Source organism: Magnolia sinica, chromosome 19 (genome assembly GCF_029962835.1).
Source record: "Magnolia sinica isolate HGM2019 chromosome 19, MsV1, whole genome shotgun sequence".
In the NCBI taxonomy this organism is placed as follows: Eukaryota; Viridiplantae; Streptophyta; class Magnoliopsida; order Magnoliales; family Magnoliaceae; genus Magnolia; species Magnolia sinica.
This window is the reverse complement of record NC_080591.1, coordinates 19,603,099-19,618,245: the sequence shown is the minus strand read 5'-3', so window position 1 is coordinate 19,618,245 and position 15,147 is coordinate 19,603,099. Positions and strand designations below refer to the sequence as shown.

Below are 15,147 nucleotides of genomic sequence, written 5' to 3'. Positions count from 1 at the left end.
TATCAAACATGAACAATATACTTAGACTAAATTATAGATGAATATTCTCATGAAGACAATGACAAATGATTTGATTGTGTTGATACTGATTGCCAATAGTTTGATATTGAAGATGAGCGACTAATGTAATATAATCAAACCATTCATCTTCAATATTAGACTGTTGTCATTGATATAAACCCAATCGGACCATTCATATATAAACACCAATCCAATCAAACCATTCATCTTTGATATGCCCCAATCATATCGTCATTCATCAATGTTGGCCAATAAGACAATTAACTTAATATTTCATCGTTAGCATCTTTAGTGTCATTAGAATTGGACCATTCAACTTTGAAATTGGTTTAATCAAGTCATTTGTTTACAATATCAATCCAACTATAAAAATAATTTTCAATTTCAACGTAAGCAAACCTCCATCATCAGTAACATCTATTTTGTCCATTGATCTTAATTTTTTTTGGAGTAAGGGTGTGTTTGTTAACACTGAATTTTTGCACTTAATGTAAAATTGGAAAACATTCCGTCTTTAGTGGTGTTTGTTAATGCATTGTTAACGCGGAAGAAGGAAAGCGCTAAGTGGTTTTTCACTGAATTCTTTCTGTGTGATAGGAGTCTGGCTTAATGGTGAACACAGAATGCGCTCCGTGAATTTTCATTAAACAAAAATTTTTGCTTCCAAAATTACCCATTTTTAAGTAACTACGACAAATTTTTCTTTAAATTTTTTTGCGCAATACAAAATCAACTTTTAACCTATTAAACTTCTTTATGCCCCACCATGATTTGTGTTTGATCCACACTGTCCATCAACTTTTTCAGATCATTTAAGGTGTGAGCCAATAAAAGAAGCAGGTCCGAGGATTAATTAGACCACAAGGTGGGGATTGAACAACCACCGTTAAAAACTTCTTGGGAGCTAGAGAAGTTTCGGATCAAGCTGATATTTGTGTTTTCACTTCATCCACGTCTACATGACCTAATGAATTGGTTGGATGGTAAAAAAAACATCACAGTGGTCCTTAGAAAGGTTTCAACGGTGGATGTCATTATCACTGCAACATCTTTTGGTGTGGTTCACTGATGTTGTGGACCTGCTTCATCTTTCAAATCATATATTAAAATAATATAAGAAAAACGATGAACGGCTTAAATAAAACACTTACATCATGGTGGGCTGCATAGAGCCCTACCCGGACGGTAATCCGTTCGGGCGGGGGTAGGACAGAATCCGCGTTCAATGGGCTGGGACGGATTGGGAAGTGGATTGGCTGGTGTATTAACATCAGTAAGTTCTGTGGGTCCCATCATGACGTATTTATTATATCCAAACCGTCCATCCGTTTTGCGAGCTTATCGTAAGGCTTTAGACAAAAAATAAGATAGATCTAAAGATAAATTGGACCACACTGCAAAAAGCAGTGGGGATTGAATGTCTACCATTGAAAACCTTTTGGGGTCACATAAGTTTCGAATCAATATGAAATTTGTTTTTCCTCTTAATCCAGATATTTTTGACCTTATGAATAGATTAGATGGAAAATAAATGTTATAGTGGGCCCTACGAAATTTTTAATGGTGAAAATAATTATCACGCTGTTATTTTTGGTGTGGTCCATTTGAGTTTTGGATATGATTCATTTCTTGGATAATGCTCTAAAATGATCTCAAAAATTTGATGAACGATGTGGATATAATAAATACATTACTGTAGGGCCATGTATGATCTCTTTGAACCGGTCGTAAAACTCATACAGGAGGGTCGGCGCTCGTCTTGGACGTGGATTTCCTGCGAAAGGCCTATGCTGGGAGCGCAGGTGGGGCCCACTGGAATGTTTGTGAGAAATCCTCACCGTCCGTCCATTTTTTGAGTTCATTTTAGGACATGAGGCCAAAGATGAACCGTATCCAAAGCTCTAGTGGGCCGAAAATGTGATAATTAAATTACATAGTTGAAATATTCGTGTTTTCAATTCATGCTAATATTTGTGCTTTCAGTTCATCCCAGTAGGAATGATGTTATTAACGGTATGGATGGCATGAAAACATCACTATCGAATTAGGAAGGTTTCAACAGCAGGAATTTCCCTAAATACCTTTTCCTTTAGTACGGCCCACTTGAGTCTTGGATCCAATTCAATTTTGGTCTAATCTCATAAAATTAGCTCACAAAAAGGATTACGGTGGGTCCCACTTAAGTTCACAGCGACAGGAACTTCTGGCGAAGGCGCTTTCGCAGGAAATCTGCGTCTGCTCCTATTCGCGAATGCGGATTGCGTCCTACCCCCCGCCATCTCCAGCTGGGAATGGGCAGGAGATTTGAGTGGCCATCGTGATATATAGGTCTTATCCACACCGTCTATCCATTTTTTAGTATCATCTGAGGGTTTAAAACTAAAATTGAGACAGATCCAAGTCTCAAGTGGACTACACAATGGGGATTAAACTCTTACCATTGAAAACTTCTTCGGGGCCACAAAAGTTTTGGAAGGAGCTGATTTTATTTTTTTTCGACATCCAGGTCTATGTAACTTTATGAATAGGTTGGATGGAAAATAAAAATCACGATGGACCCTAGCAATGTTTTAATGATGAGAATCATTATCATTGCTGTTTCATGTAGTGTGGTCATTTGAGCCTTGGATCTTCTTTATTTTTGGTGTTATACCCTAAAATTATACGAAAAAATGGATGGACAGTGGATAATACCCATACAAGAAGAAACTATTATGTCCAATATGCGAAAAGAAATTGCCGCTGCACTTATCCATGCAAATCATTAATTTTTTATCTGTTTTTATGAATAATGATATTTTAATTTTCTATTAAGTACTTTATAGTTTATTTGAATTAAATAGAATAATTTTATTTTCATTTAATAAAAATATAATTTCTTTATAATGTAAAACATTTCCAAAGAGGAGATAGAGGCAAATGTGTCAAATTAACATATTTCAGACATTTCAGATGTTGGTTAATAAATAGATTGTTTCAAATTTGGTACTTAATTTTTAGACTTCAGCCATAATTACCAAACAAGTTTTTTGACTTCAGATTTCAGATTTAGGCTTTAGATTTCAGATTCAGGCTTTAGACTTCAGATCTAACAAACGGGGCCTAAGTGTACTGTTTATTTTTTTATGTCACTTGTATTGGATCATTCATTTTTAGCCCGTGTTTGAATTATCAAACTATAGCTATTCTAATAAGCTCTTTTTATTCTAGCTCTTATCTTAGATAAGTTCGTTTGGTAAAAACATGTTTTCAAAACTAAAAAAATCTTTTATATAAAATAAACGCGTATTGTAAAACATTTAAATAAGAGCTTTTTAAAGGGTAGTTGATGTTATTTTCAAATATTATAATTACTCCATTATGTCAATGCCTAGTACCCACCACGTGGAATCTACATTTGATGCGTGCATCGTGTAGGCCCCACATTTGAAGTGGGCTGTTTATCACATGGGGCCCCTTTTTGATGTCCACCCTCTATGTGGATCACGTGGGGCGCACCTTCTATGTGGATCATCCATCATGTTGGGCTCCTTTGGATATGGGTCATCCATCATGTGAGACCTTGGATGGGGATTGTCCACTACGTAAGGCCCACTTAATGTAGATTGTCCATCACGAGTGGCCACACTTTGATGTGTATCATCCATCATGTGTGGCCCCCTCCATCCATTATGTGGGTCACCTTGACGTGGACCACTCATTATGTGGCCCCCCCTTAATACGGATCATTCATCATGCCGGTTCACTTTTGATGTCAACCATTCATCATGCAGGCCTACCTTTAATATCCACCATCAATTACATGGGTCCCACCGCCGATGTGGACGGTCCATCAAGTGGGACACACTTAAAGTGGATGGTCCATCATGTTGGGCCACACTTTGATGCAGGTCATCCATCACGTGGGGTCCACCTTTGATGTGAAATGTGCATTATACGGGCTTACCTTGGTGTGGACCATTAATCATGTGGGGGCACCTTCAATATGAATTGTTCATCATGCAAGCCCATGTTTGGTGTCCACCATCCATGAGGGTCCCACCTTAGCCATGGATTGTCCATCATGTGGAGCCCACTTGATGTGGATAATCCATCATTGGAGGCCACATTTTGAAGTGGACTCTCCATCACGTGGGTCCCAACTCGTTATGGCGTGTCCATCATGTGGAGCCCAACCTTCGATATGGGTCGTTCATCATGTGGGCTCACCTTTGATGTCAACCTTCTATTGTGTGGTCCTACCTTCAATGTCCACCATTCATCATGTGGGGCCACACTTTGATGTGGGGCTCACCTTTGATGCAATTGTGCATTATGTGAGCCCACTTTGATGTGGACCATTCATCACATGGAGCCAACCTTTAATATGGGTTGCTCACCATGTGGGTCCAACTAAAAGAGATGGTAAATAGGAAAGAAGAGGGTAAGATAGGAATTACTTAAAATGTTTAAGGGTAAACTTGTATAAAAATTAATGAAAAAGCATCTACCCTCTCAGGCCAAATAAACTATAAAATAAAAAGTGACCTCCCTCTCACTTGTTTTTAAAGAACTTTTTAACTAGTTTTTAAAATAATAATATTTTAAATTAAAGCCTAACTAAACAATTTATTTTAAAAATAACAAATAAGCTCTTATTAATAGAGATGTCAAACATCACTAAGTTTAAGAAAGCTTTAATGTGTTTACAGCCTTTTGCAAATTGAGAGTCATGTTTGTGGGTGGAACTTCGATGAGATCTAAACCGTCCATTGTGGTATGGTGCCTTATTTTAACCATCCAACCAAAAATCGTGATCATGCACAGTTGAGGTATGCCAGACCACATGGAACAACTGTTATGGAACATCCACTATCAATTTCGTGTAGGACTTGCCGTAGTGCTTATATGGCATCCAGTCCAATCATCTGATATGCCTCATCAGGATGAAAGAATTACCGAAAAAAGAAACTAGGTGGGCCACAACATAGAAATTTAGATGGCACGTATTTCCTGCCAAAGGCTTTCACATAAACTTCCTACTTAAGAAGCTAGGTGGGGCCAACCTGATGTTTGTGTGATATTCACTCGTCCATTCCTTTTTCAAGATCATTCTTGGATGTTCAACCAAAAAAGAGCCGGATCTAAGACTCACTTGGGCTACACAAATAAAAAACAGTGGGGATTCAACGACCATCACTGAAACATTATTGAAACATTCACATGGGCACAAAAGTTTTATATCAGGCCAAGTTTTTAATATTTTCAGTTCATTTTAGTGGGAATTACCTTATAAATAGCTTGGATGGCATATATACATCAAGGCAGGGCCGAGGAAGATCTCAACAGTAGGAATTTCTTCCCCAACTTTCCCTCTCATGTGGCATAATTGAGTGTTGGGTCAGGCTCATTAAAAAATAAAAAATAAAATAAAATAAAATAAAAACATATGTCATAAAATGAATTCTCAAAACAGATGGACGAGGTGGATTTCCCACAAACATCGCGGGGGCCCCACCTAGCTTCCCAGCACACGGGAAATCCACATCCAATTTGGATGCTGTAGACCTAAACATATTGAGCAGCCCACGGGAGTATTGGACTCCAATAGGTACCTACGGCGAGTTACCCAAGCATTTTCTGTACAAAATTCCACTTAGATGGGATTAGGTAGGATGGAATTGCATTTGTTCTTGTCCAAATTACATCTAAAATTTGGGGAGGACGGGAAGGGTTAGTATTATGTTAGATGGAATTGCATTTGGTCCTATCCAGAATTTATATGGATTTTGAAATCCTCTATACGTATGAGCCCCATATTGATGCATGTGTTTTATCCATGCCGTCCATTTATATACACCATTCACTTGTAACATTCTGGTTATATACGCATACAAGTGACTGACATCCATTGTGGATTTGGTTAGTTGGTTACAATTCCATGGTACACCAAATGAGGTTTTATTTAATCCAATATTTTTCCTATAACAATAATTTTATCAGTACAGTGTTTGGAACTTTGGATAACCAAAATACCATGGTATTTTTAGACATGCATTCATTGTGCAATAATTGTGTTAATCACATCTAATACAATTCCACACCACTTAATCTCACTAATTAGGGAGGCCTTAAGTGCCTGTGTATCATCCATCCCGGCGTGTTTGGATGGTGGAATTCCATAGTAATGTAGTGTAGTCCACTATAAATGGGTAATGATTATCACAACCACAGTATTCAGAAGTAAAGCCTTATATAGTGGCAACACCACTCTTGTAGCTTTAATTTTTTAATACACATGTAATGCACTCACTAAATTAGATTCATGTTCATATAACTTACCTAATATGTGTTATATCCAACGTTCGAAGTATCAGCATTGTTGCTGTTGAAAACTGTCTTGGAAAAATAGAAAAAATAAATTTTAAGGAAATTATTATTTGCTAAATCACGTATGAATATGCTGTCCTTAAAGTGCGATTCACTCCCTTATCAATTGCTAATAGGTTACATCCGAATTGCTTTAAGGATAAGACAAACTTTTTATCTAAATCCTGCGTGCAACAATCACGAAAAGGTCTACTTAGGAACTTTTCAATGCAGTTGATCATCTTGTAGACTTAATTAGCAGACATGTTTGCAATATTCTTATAAGGAGAGAGATTTTAGTGAGATCCGATAGTTTGGAAGAGATATGTTAGAGTTGATTGTTTTGGATCGGAATAATCCAATTTATATAGGCAACAGGGGAGTAGATGATTGCTGGGTGGTCATCAATGGTCCAAAATGTTTGAAAAATGTTTCTGACTGTTGATATTGAATTTGTGCTATTTAAGATCATTAGATCGAAAGATTTGACCATTGGATCATTAAAGTCCATCTGTTTTCAGGCCGTTGTGGGTTTTAAGGCTGGTAGCCGTTCTTAAAATGACTGATTGTTTTAGATTTATAGATCCGATCGTTCTTTATAACCAATAAAACATAGGCTTATCTCACACCCTTTCACTGTATCGTGACAGTTAACGCAAGGTCGGGAGGGACCGACCACTTCGCGACACGATGTGTATGTGCGAAGTGCGCCATCAAGCGCCACTACAACCACACTACCCCATGCCTGTACCCGAGTGCGCGCGTGTGTTCGTTCTAGTGCTATGCATTGAAACATGTAATCCGAGCATCTCAACCTTCAAATCTTCAAGTAAGAATATTACACACATCCATATATAAATCACAGTTTTCTCATTTTTGATGTGAGATTAAAGAAGACCGCAATTTTCATTTGAAAATTTTGAATTGTTTTGACTGAAAAATAAAAATTTTTGAAATATTTAAATTCTTTCAAAAATCAAAATTTCAACAGTTACAAGTTTTGCTGGCGGAGGACATAGAAACAATATCGATATTATCGATAATATGGTTGATAACTGGAAATGTGGGAAAACATGGGAAATGATAGAATTTTCAATGAAACTTCAAGATATGTTAAAATAAGCATATTTTCCGCCATTGGAATAAAAAGTTTACAAAAAGAATGAACTGTAATTTTCCATTTAACTGGGCTTAAATCAGTCTAACCATCCCATCCATCCCATTTAATTATCTGATAAGGCACGATGAGTAATGATGTTAGTTTTACACCACATTAGAGTGGAATTTGGTCATCCAAACACGCTATCTCGCATATACGCACACAGCAAGGGCCACCTCACGAGCGGCTTTGATTGCACACAGGCGTGTTACGTTGCCGACGTCTTTCTTTGCGAGAAGAGAGCGACGAAAGTGCATGCATGCCATCCATCATCTCTAAGTTGACGAATCGACACGACTCGCTGGGTCGAAACGGACTCGGAAATGCAAACCCTAATCCCATCTCCTTCGTCTCCTTCCCCCGGAGGAAAAGAACCCAAATTTCAAAACCCTAATCCCACTTCCTCTCCTTCTCCTTCTCCAGCATCAATTCGGCTATGGAGGCCTTCCGCACAGCGCAACCTCAGAAACCAATGGTCGAAACTGCTCTCCCACAGACAGCGGTGGGCCTCTGCCTCATCAGACGGAAGATCGCACGCCACCTCTATCGTCAACGCTCATCTCTCTCACAGGTTAGAACGAAAATCCTTTTTTCCCCTAAAACATGCACACGTGCGGAGTCTGGACCATCCCCCTGCACAAGCACACGTGCGAATATAACAGACGTGTTTGAGAAGTAAGCTTTTGGCAGAAAGTGACAAATCTCGTTCTCGGCAATTTCTCCGTCTGGAAATTTCGCGGGTGATTTTCAAATTTTGAGGTTTTTCTTGGGATATTATTTGGAGCATCTCATTGAAAATAAAAATATTTATTTTAAATAAATAAATAAATTTTAAATCTCAAATACATATTTACATAAGTAATTCCATTGAGGGGTGGTTTGGATGGCCGTAACTTTTTGGTCCATTTGCAATCGCTACTAATAAGAGCTTATTTGCTTATTATTGATTATTCTAAAAACTAAGCTTTAATTTTTGAAATATACGGCGTGGTAAAGCTTTAATTTTAGAGCTGATTCTTTTAGAAATCAGCCAAAAAGCTCTCCAAAGAAGTGATGGGGAGGTCTTTTTTCTTTAAGAGCTTCTTTGGCTAAGCGGGAAGACATTTTACATTTTTGGTTAATTTTAAAACAAGTTTGTCCTTAAAACTTTATAAATAATTTCCATCTTGGCCTCCTCTCGTCTTTTCTATATCTCTAAAGTGGACCCACGTGATGAGCAACCCGTATTGAAGGTGGGCTTCACGTGATGAATGGTCCACATCAAGGTGGGCCCACATAATGCACGGTCACATAAAATGTGGGCCTCACATGATGGATGTGCCATATTAAAGTGTGGCCCCACATGATGGATGACCCCCTTCAAGGTGGGACCCACATAATGGATGGTGGGTATTGAAGGTGGGACTGCATGATAAAAGGTTGACATAAAAGGTGGTTCCACATGATGAACGACCCATATTGAAGGTTGGGCCCCACATGATGGATGGTCCAAAACAAAGGTGGGACCCACATGATGGATGGTGGACATTAAAGGTGGGCCTGCATGATGAACAACCCATACTGAAGGTGCCCGCACATGATGAATGGTCCACATTAAGGTGGACCCACATAATGCATGGTTCACGGCAAAGGTTGGCCCCACATGATGGATGAACCACATCAAAGTATAGCCCAACATGATGGACCATCTGCGTTAAGTGGGCTCCACTTAATGGATGGTCCACATCAAAGTTGGGACACACATATGGATGATGGACATCAAAGGTGGGCCCACATGATGAATGATCCGTGTTGAAGATGGGGCTCCTGATAATGAATGCTCCACAACAAGGTGCCTCACATAATGGAAGGAGTGGGCCTCACATGATGGATGACCCACATCAAAGTGTGGCCCCTCGTGATGGACAATCCACATCAAGTGGGCCCCTCCTAATGACGGTCCACATCTAAGGTCTCGCATGATGGACGACCCATATCCAAAGTGGCCCACCCAACATGATGGATGATTCATATAGAAGGTGTGTCCCACATGATGGATGGCGGGCATTAAAAGTGGGTCTTGCATGATGGACAACCCACTTTGAAGGTGGGGCCCACATGATGGACACGTCAAATGCGGATTCCACGTGATGGGTAGTGGACATTGAGGGGTCCCACATAAAAGACAACTAGCATTGATGGTGGGCCCCACACGATGATGACCTACATCAAGGTGAGCCAGATGGATGGTCTACATCAAAGGTCAACCCCTAATGATGAATGGTCCATACCCAAGACAAGCCTTGCATGATGGACGACCCACTTTGAAGGTTTGACTCACACAATGGACGATCCACATCAAAGGTGGGCTCCATATGATGGAGGATCCACCTCCAATGTCTGCCATAATGGACGACTCAAATGTCTTAAAACATGAAGGTTGTAGCCATCCATTCCTTTTGTTGAGATGTGGAGCCACATCTGGACAGGGCCGCTCGACCAGTCGAGTGCCCTGCTCGACCGGTCGAGTAGCCCACTTGACCAGTCGAGGGCTGGCTTGACTCAAAGTCCAGCGAGTTATGTTTTTTGAGTTCGCGGTGCTCGACCAGTCGAGGGTCCGCTCGACTAGTCGAGCAGCCTGCTCCACTAGTCGAGGTTACGTAGATTCCTTTTGCGGATTTGATACGGACTGCGAAAATTTAAGTTGGTTTCGCAAGGATGCAAAAGGAAAGTTGTCTAAACTATAAATAAGGGTCCCTAGGAATTTTCTAGGGTAATGGGAAGTATTCTAAAGTGTGGGCAAAGGGTTTTCTCTATACATCTAAAGGGAAAAGGTTAGTATATTGCTTGTAATCTCGTTTTCTTCATAGTGGAAGTTTGCACCCGTGGTTTTTTACCCTTGTTTGGGGTTTTTTCACATATATCTTATCTTGTGATTTTATTTGGTATGCTTTGATTCTACTTTTGGATTATATTTCTTTCTGTTTATCATTTGTGGGTGAGACCGGAGATTGGATCTTGATTCACTGCGTTGTTGGCGTGCTGCGCAATAACTGGTATCAAAGCTATTGGTTTAGTTCTATTGGGAGCGATGACAGAAGAAGGGAAGACTAGAATTGAAAAGTTTGATGGTTTAAACTTTGCCTTTTGGAAGTGCAGATGGAGAGTTATCTGTATCAGAAGGATCTCTATATTCCTCTAGGAGGAAAAGAGAAGAAACCAGAGAAGATGACAGATGATGAATGGTTTTTATTGGATCGGAAGACTTTAAGAACGATCCGACTGAGTGTCGCATTCAATATATCTAAGGTGAAAAACACAAAAGAATTAATGAAAGCCCTAACTACAATGTATGAGAAACCTTCAGCATCCAACAAGGTTTATCTCATGAAACAACTATTCAATATGAAGATGTCAGATGGTGGGAGCGTGACTGAACATTTAAACGAGTTCAATACAATCACGAGTTAGTTGGAATCCATTGGCATTGTTTTTGGGGAAGAGGTCAGGGCGTTATTGATCTTGTGCAGTTTGCCAGACAGTTGGTATGGTGTGGTGATTGTTGTGAACCAATTCTTCAGGGTCGACAAAGCTGAAATTTGATGATGTGTCCGGTTTAATTCTCAGCGAAGAATCTAGAAGAAAGGCATCATGAGTTTCAGGGGATTCAAGGAATGCTCTAAACGTTGAAGGAAGAGGAAGATCGATGAATAAATGAGGCAATAAACACGGACGTTGTAAGTCGAGGAAGAAGTCCAAGGCACCGAAAGACAAATACGGGTATTGGCATTGTGGCAAGAAGGGACACATGAAACGTGATTGCAGGGCGCTTAAGAAACAAGAAGGAAGCTCTCAAGGTGGGAAAGATTCAGTGAATCTATATGAGGAGAGTGATACAAAGGCGTTGATCTTGTTTCTTGATGCGAGGAATGAGTCTTGGGAGATAGACTTGGGTGCTTCATTTCATGCCACTTCATATTGAGGAAGTTCTGCGTGATTATGTGTTAGGTGATTTCGGGAGAGTTTACCTGGGCGATGATGAGCCGTGCAGTATTGTTGGAAAGGGAGATGTTCACATAAATCAGAAAGACGGAACGACGTTGAAATTGAAGGATGTCAGACATGTACCGACTTTGAAACGAAACTTGATTTCAGTGGGGTAGTTGGCCGATACCGGATATGTGACGACATTCACTAGTGATTCCTGGAAGATTACAAAAGGTGCCTTAGTAATATCTCGAGGCAAGAAGGAAGATACTTTGTACGTGACTTCAGGATCGTATAGTTCACTCACAGTCGCATCAACTGGAGTGAATGGGCAGTTATGACATCAGAGGTTGGGACATATGAGTGAGAAAGTGATGAAAGTACTATTGTCAAAAGGGAAGCTACCAGGGCTGAAGTCTATTGACTTGGAATTCTGCGAGGACTGTATGTATGGCAAGCAGAAGAGGGCAAGTTTCAAGAAAACAAGACGTGCTCCAAAGACACATCTGTTGGAGCTTGTACACACTGATGTGTGGGGACCGGCACATGTATCATCTCTTGGTGGCTCATGTTATTTTGTTTCTTTTATTGATGATGCTAGTAGAAAACTGTGGGTCTATTTCTTAAAGCATAAATCTGATGTATTTGATGTATTTAAGAAGTGGAAAGTAATGGTAGAAAATGAGACAGGTAAAACAGTAAAATGTCTCAGATCAGATAATGGGAGAGTACTGTGATTAGAGGTTTGAGTAGTATTGTGCAACAAATGGAATCAAACATCAGAAAATGATTCCAGGGACACCGCAGCAGAACGGTGTAGCTGAGTGCATTAATAGGACCATCCTTGAGCGCGCCAGGAGCATGAGGTTACATGCAGGGTTGCCAAAGACCTTTTGGGCAGATGCTGTGAATACTGCCGCATATCTTATCAATGGAAGTCCCTCAGCACCATTGGATGGTGGGCTACCAGAAGAAACGTGAACTGAGAAAGAAGTGAACCTTGCACATCTCAAAGTGTTTGGTTGCGTTTCATATGTTCACATTGATGCAGAGCACATAAACAAGCTGGATGCGAAGTCCAGGAGGTGCACGTTGATAGGCTATGGGCAACATGATTTTGGCTACGGTTTTGGGATGTAGAAAACAGGCAAATCGTCAGAAGCAAATATGTAGTCTTCAATGAAAAAGTGATGCATAAGGACAATGTGCAGGAAAATAAGGCCGAGGAGAAAGAATTTGTAGAGTTGGCAGAGTTACCGGACAAGGGTGTTATAGCGCCACTGGATGATCATACATAGGAGCATTATGAGGCAGAGCCACAGACACCGATTGTGAGGTCTACTCGGGAGAGGAGACCCACGATCCGATACTCACCCTCCTTACATTATCTACTGCTGATAGATAATAGTGAACCAGAGTGTTTTGAAGAGGCATTACAGTCAGATATACGGGTTAAGTGGGAGCAGGCCATGGATGATGAGATGGACTCTGTTGAGTCCAATTGTACATGAGAGCTAGTCACTCAACCTAAGGGTAAGAAAACTCTTCATAACAAATGGGTTTACAGACTGAAGGAGGAGCACGATGGTTCGAAACGGTACAAGGCTAGATTGGTTGTGAAAGGGTTTCAACAAAAGACATGTATCGATTTCACTGAAATATTTTCACCAGTGGTGAAAATGTCTACGATTCGTTTAGTCTTGAGTATAGTAGTTATAAAGGACTTACATCTAAAGCAACTAGATGTTAAGACAACTTTTCTTCATGGAGACCTTGAAGAAGAGATATACATGCATCAGCCGACAGGATACGTGGCACCAGGAAAGGAGAACGAGGTGTGTAGAAGTCTATATGGCCTGAAGTAGGCCCTGAGGCAGTGGTACGAGAAGTTCGACAGTTTCATGTCAGGAAACGATTTTAGGAGATGTCATGCAGACCGCTGTTGCTATTTGAAGAAGTTTGATACGTCGTACATCATCCTTCTTCTGTACGTTGATGATATACTTGTGGCCGGTTTAAGCATGAAGGACATCTCAGATCTCAAAAGACAACTATTTAGAGAATTTGCCATGAAGGATTTAGGAGCTGCAAAACAAATCCTAGGCATGAGAATAAAGCGTGATAGGGAAAACATGAAACTGGTTTTGTCACAGGCAGAGTACATAGCCAAGGTACTTGATTGATTCAATATGGGAGGTGCTAAGCCGGTTAACACTCCATTAGTCAACCACTTCAAGCTTTCTAAGGAGCAAGGTGCAAAGACGCAGGAGGAATGAGACTACATGACTAAAGTCTCATATGCGTCAGCTATTGAGAGTCTCATGTATGATACGGCGAGCACGAGGCCAGACATTGCTCAAGCAGTGAGAGTTGTTAGCAGGTTCATGAACAACCCCGGGAAGGAACATTGGGAAGCTGTGAAGCGGATCCTCAGATACCTGGTAGGTACTGTGGATATAGGGCTGTGCTATGGTAGATCGAATCAAGCTATAAGGCTACGTAGATTCAAATTTGGCAGGAGATATCGACAACAGAAGAAGCACTATAGGTTATGTCTTTACTCTTGGTAGTGCTATAGTCAGTTGGGTCTCTCAATTGCAGAAGATAGTATCTATCAGTACGACGGAAGCAGAATATGTTGCAGCTACAGAAGCGTGCAAAGAGATGGTGTGGATGCAAGGTTTCATGGAAGAGTTGGGTAAGAAGCAAGCAGATTGCAAGCTGTACAGTGACAGTTAGAGTGCAATACACTTGGCTAAGAATTCAACCTTTCATTCAAGGACCAAACATATTGACATTAGATATCACTTCATATGTTCGTTACTGGAAGGTGGATCGATTGCTCTGGAGAAGATTCATATAAGTGAGAATCCTGCGGATATGCTGACCAAGGCGGTCACATTGGAGAAGTTAACGCTTTGTTCAACTTTGATTGGTCTTCAGACTTGAAGACGGGGATGTGGTGCACTCCGGATGTAGAAGACAAAGGTTTATGCTGATGTGTCTCCAAGTGGGAGATTGTTGAGATGTGGAGCCACATCTGGACAGGGCCGCTCGACCAGTTGAGTGCCCTGCTCGACCGGTAGAGTAGCCCACTCGACCAGTCGAGGGCTGGCTCGACTCAAAGTCCAGCGAGCTATGTTTTTTGAGTCTGCAGTGCTCGACCGGTCGAGGCCTCCGCTCGACCAGTCGAGATTACGTAGATTCGTTTTGTGGATTTGATATGGACTGCGGAAATTTGAGTCGGTTTCGCAGAGGTGCGAAAGGAAAGTTGTCTAAACTATAAATAGGGGTCCTAGGGTATGCAAAAGGTATTCTAAGGTGTGGGCAAAGGGTTTTCTCTATACATCTAAAGGGAAAAGGTTAGTATATTGCTTGTAATATCGTTTTCTTCATAGTGGAAGTTTGCACCCGTGGTTTTTTACCTTTGTTTGGGGTTTTTCCACGTATATCTTGTCTTGTGGTTTTGTTTGGTATGCTTTGATTTTACTTCTGGATTATATTTCTTTCTGTTTATCATTTGTGGGTGAGACCGGAGATTGGATCTCGGTTCACTGCGTTGTTGGCGTGCTGCGCAACACCTTTGCCATTTGGGGCATGGTCTATCTATGATGAGATCCTCCAAACCAATTGTTTGGATTGCTCTTATAATG

At 40.5% G+C, this 15,147-nt stretch overlaps 1 protein-coding gene across 4 annotated transcripts in view; it reads left to right on the top strand.

Moving 5' to 3' along the window:
* The first annotated feature begins 7,577 nt into the window (after positions 1 to 7,577).
* LOC131235694 (uncharacterized) overlaps positions 7,578 to 15,147 on the top strand; it is a 60,126-nt gene continuing 52,556 nt past the window's right edge. For 2 of the 4 annotated variants that reach the window (XM_058232991.1, XM_058232994.1), the window contains exon 1: positions 7,581 to 8,099. In XM_058232991.1, the coding sequence (XP_058088974.1) occupies positions 7,852 to 8,099 (248 nt within the window). In that variant the 5' untranslated portion in view covers positions 7,581 to 7,851. Of the gene's footprint in view, positions 8,100 to 15,147 lie in introns of all 4 variants that reach the window. The other 2 variants (XM_058232992.1, XM_058232990.1) reach the window with 2 other exon arrangements.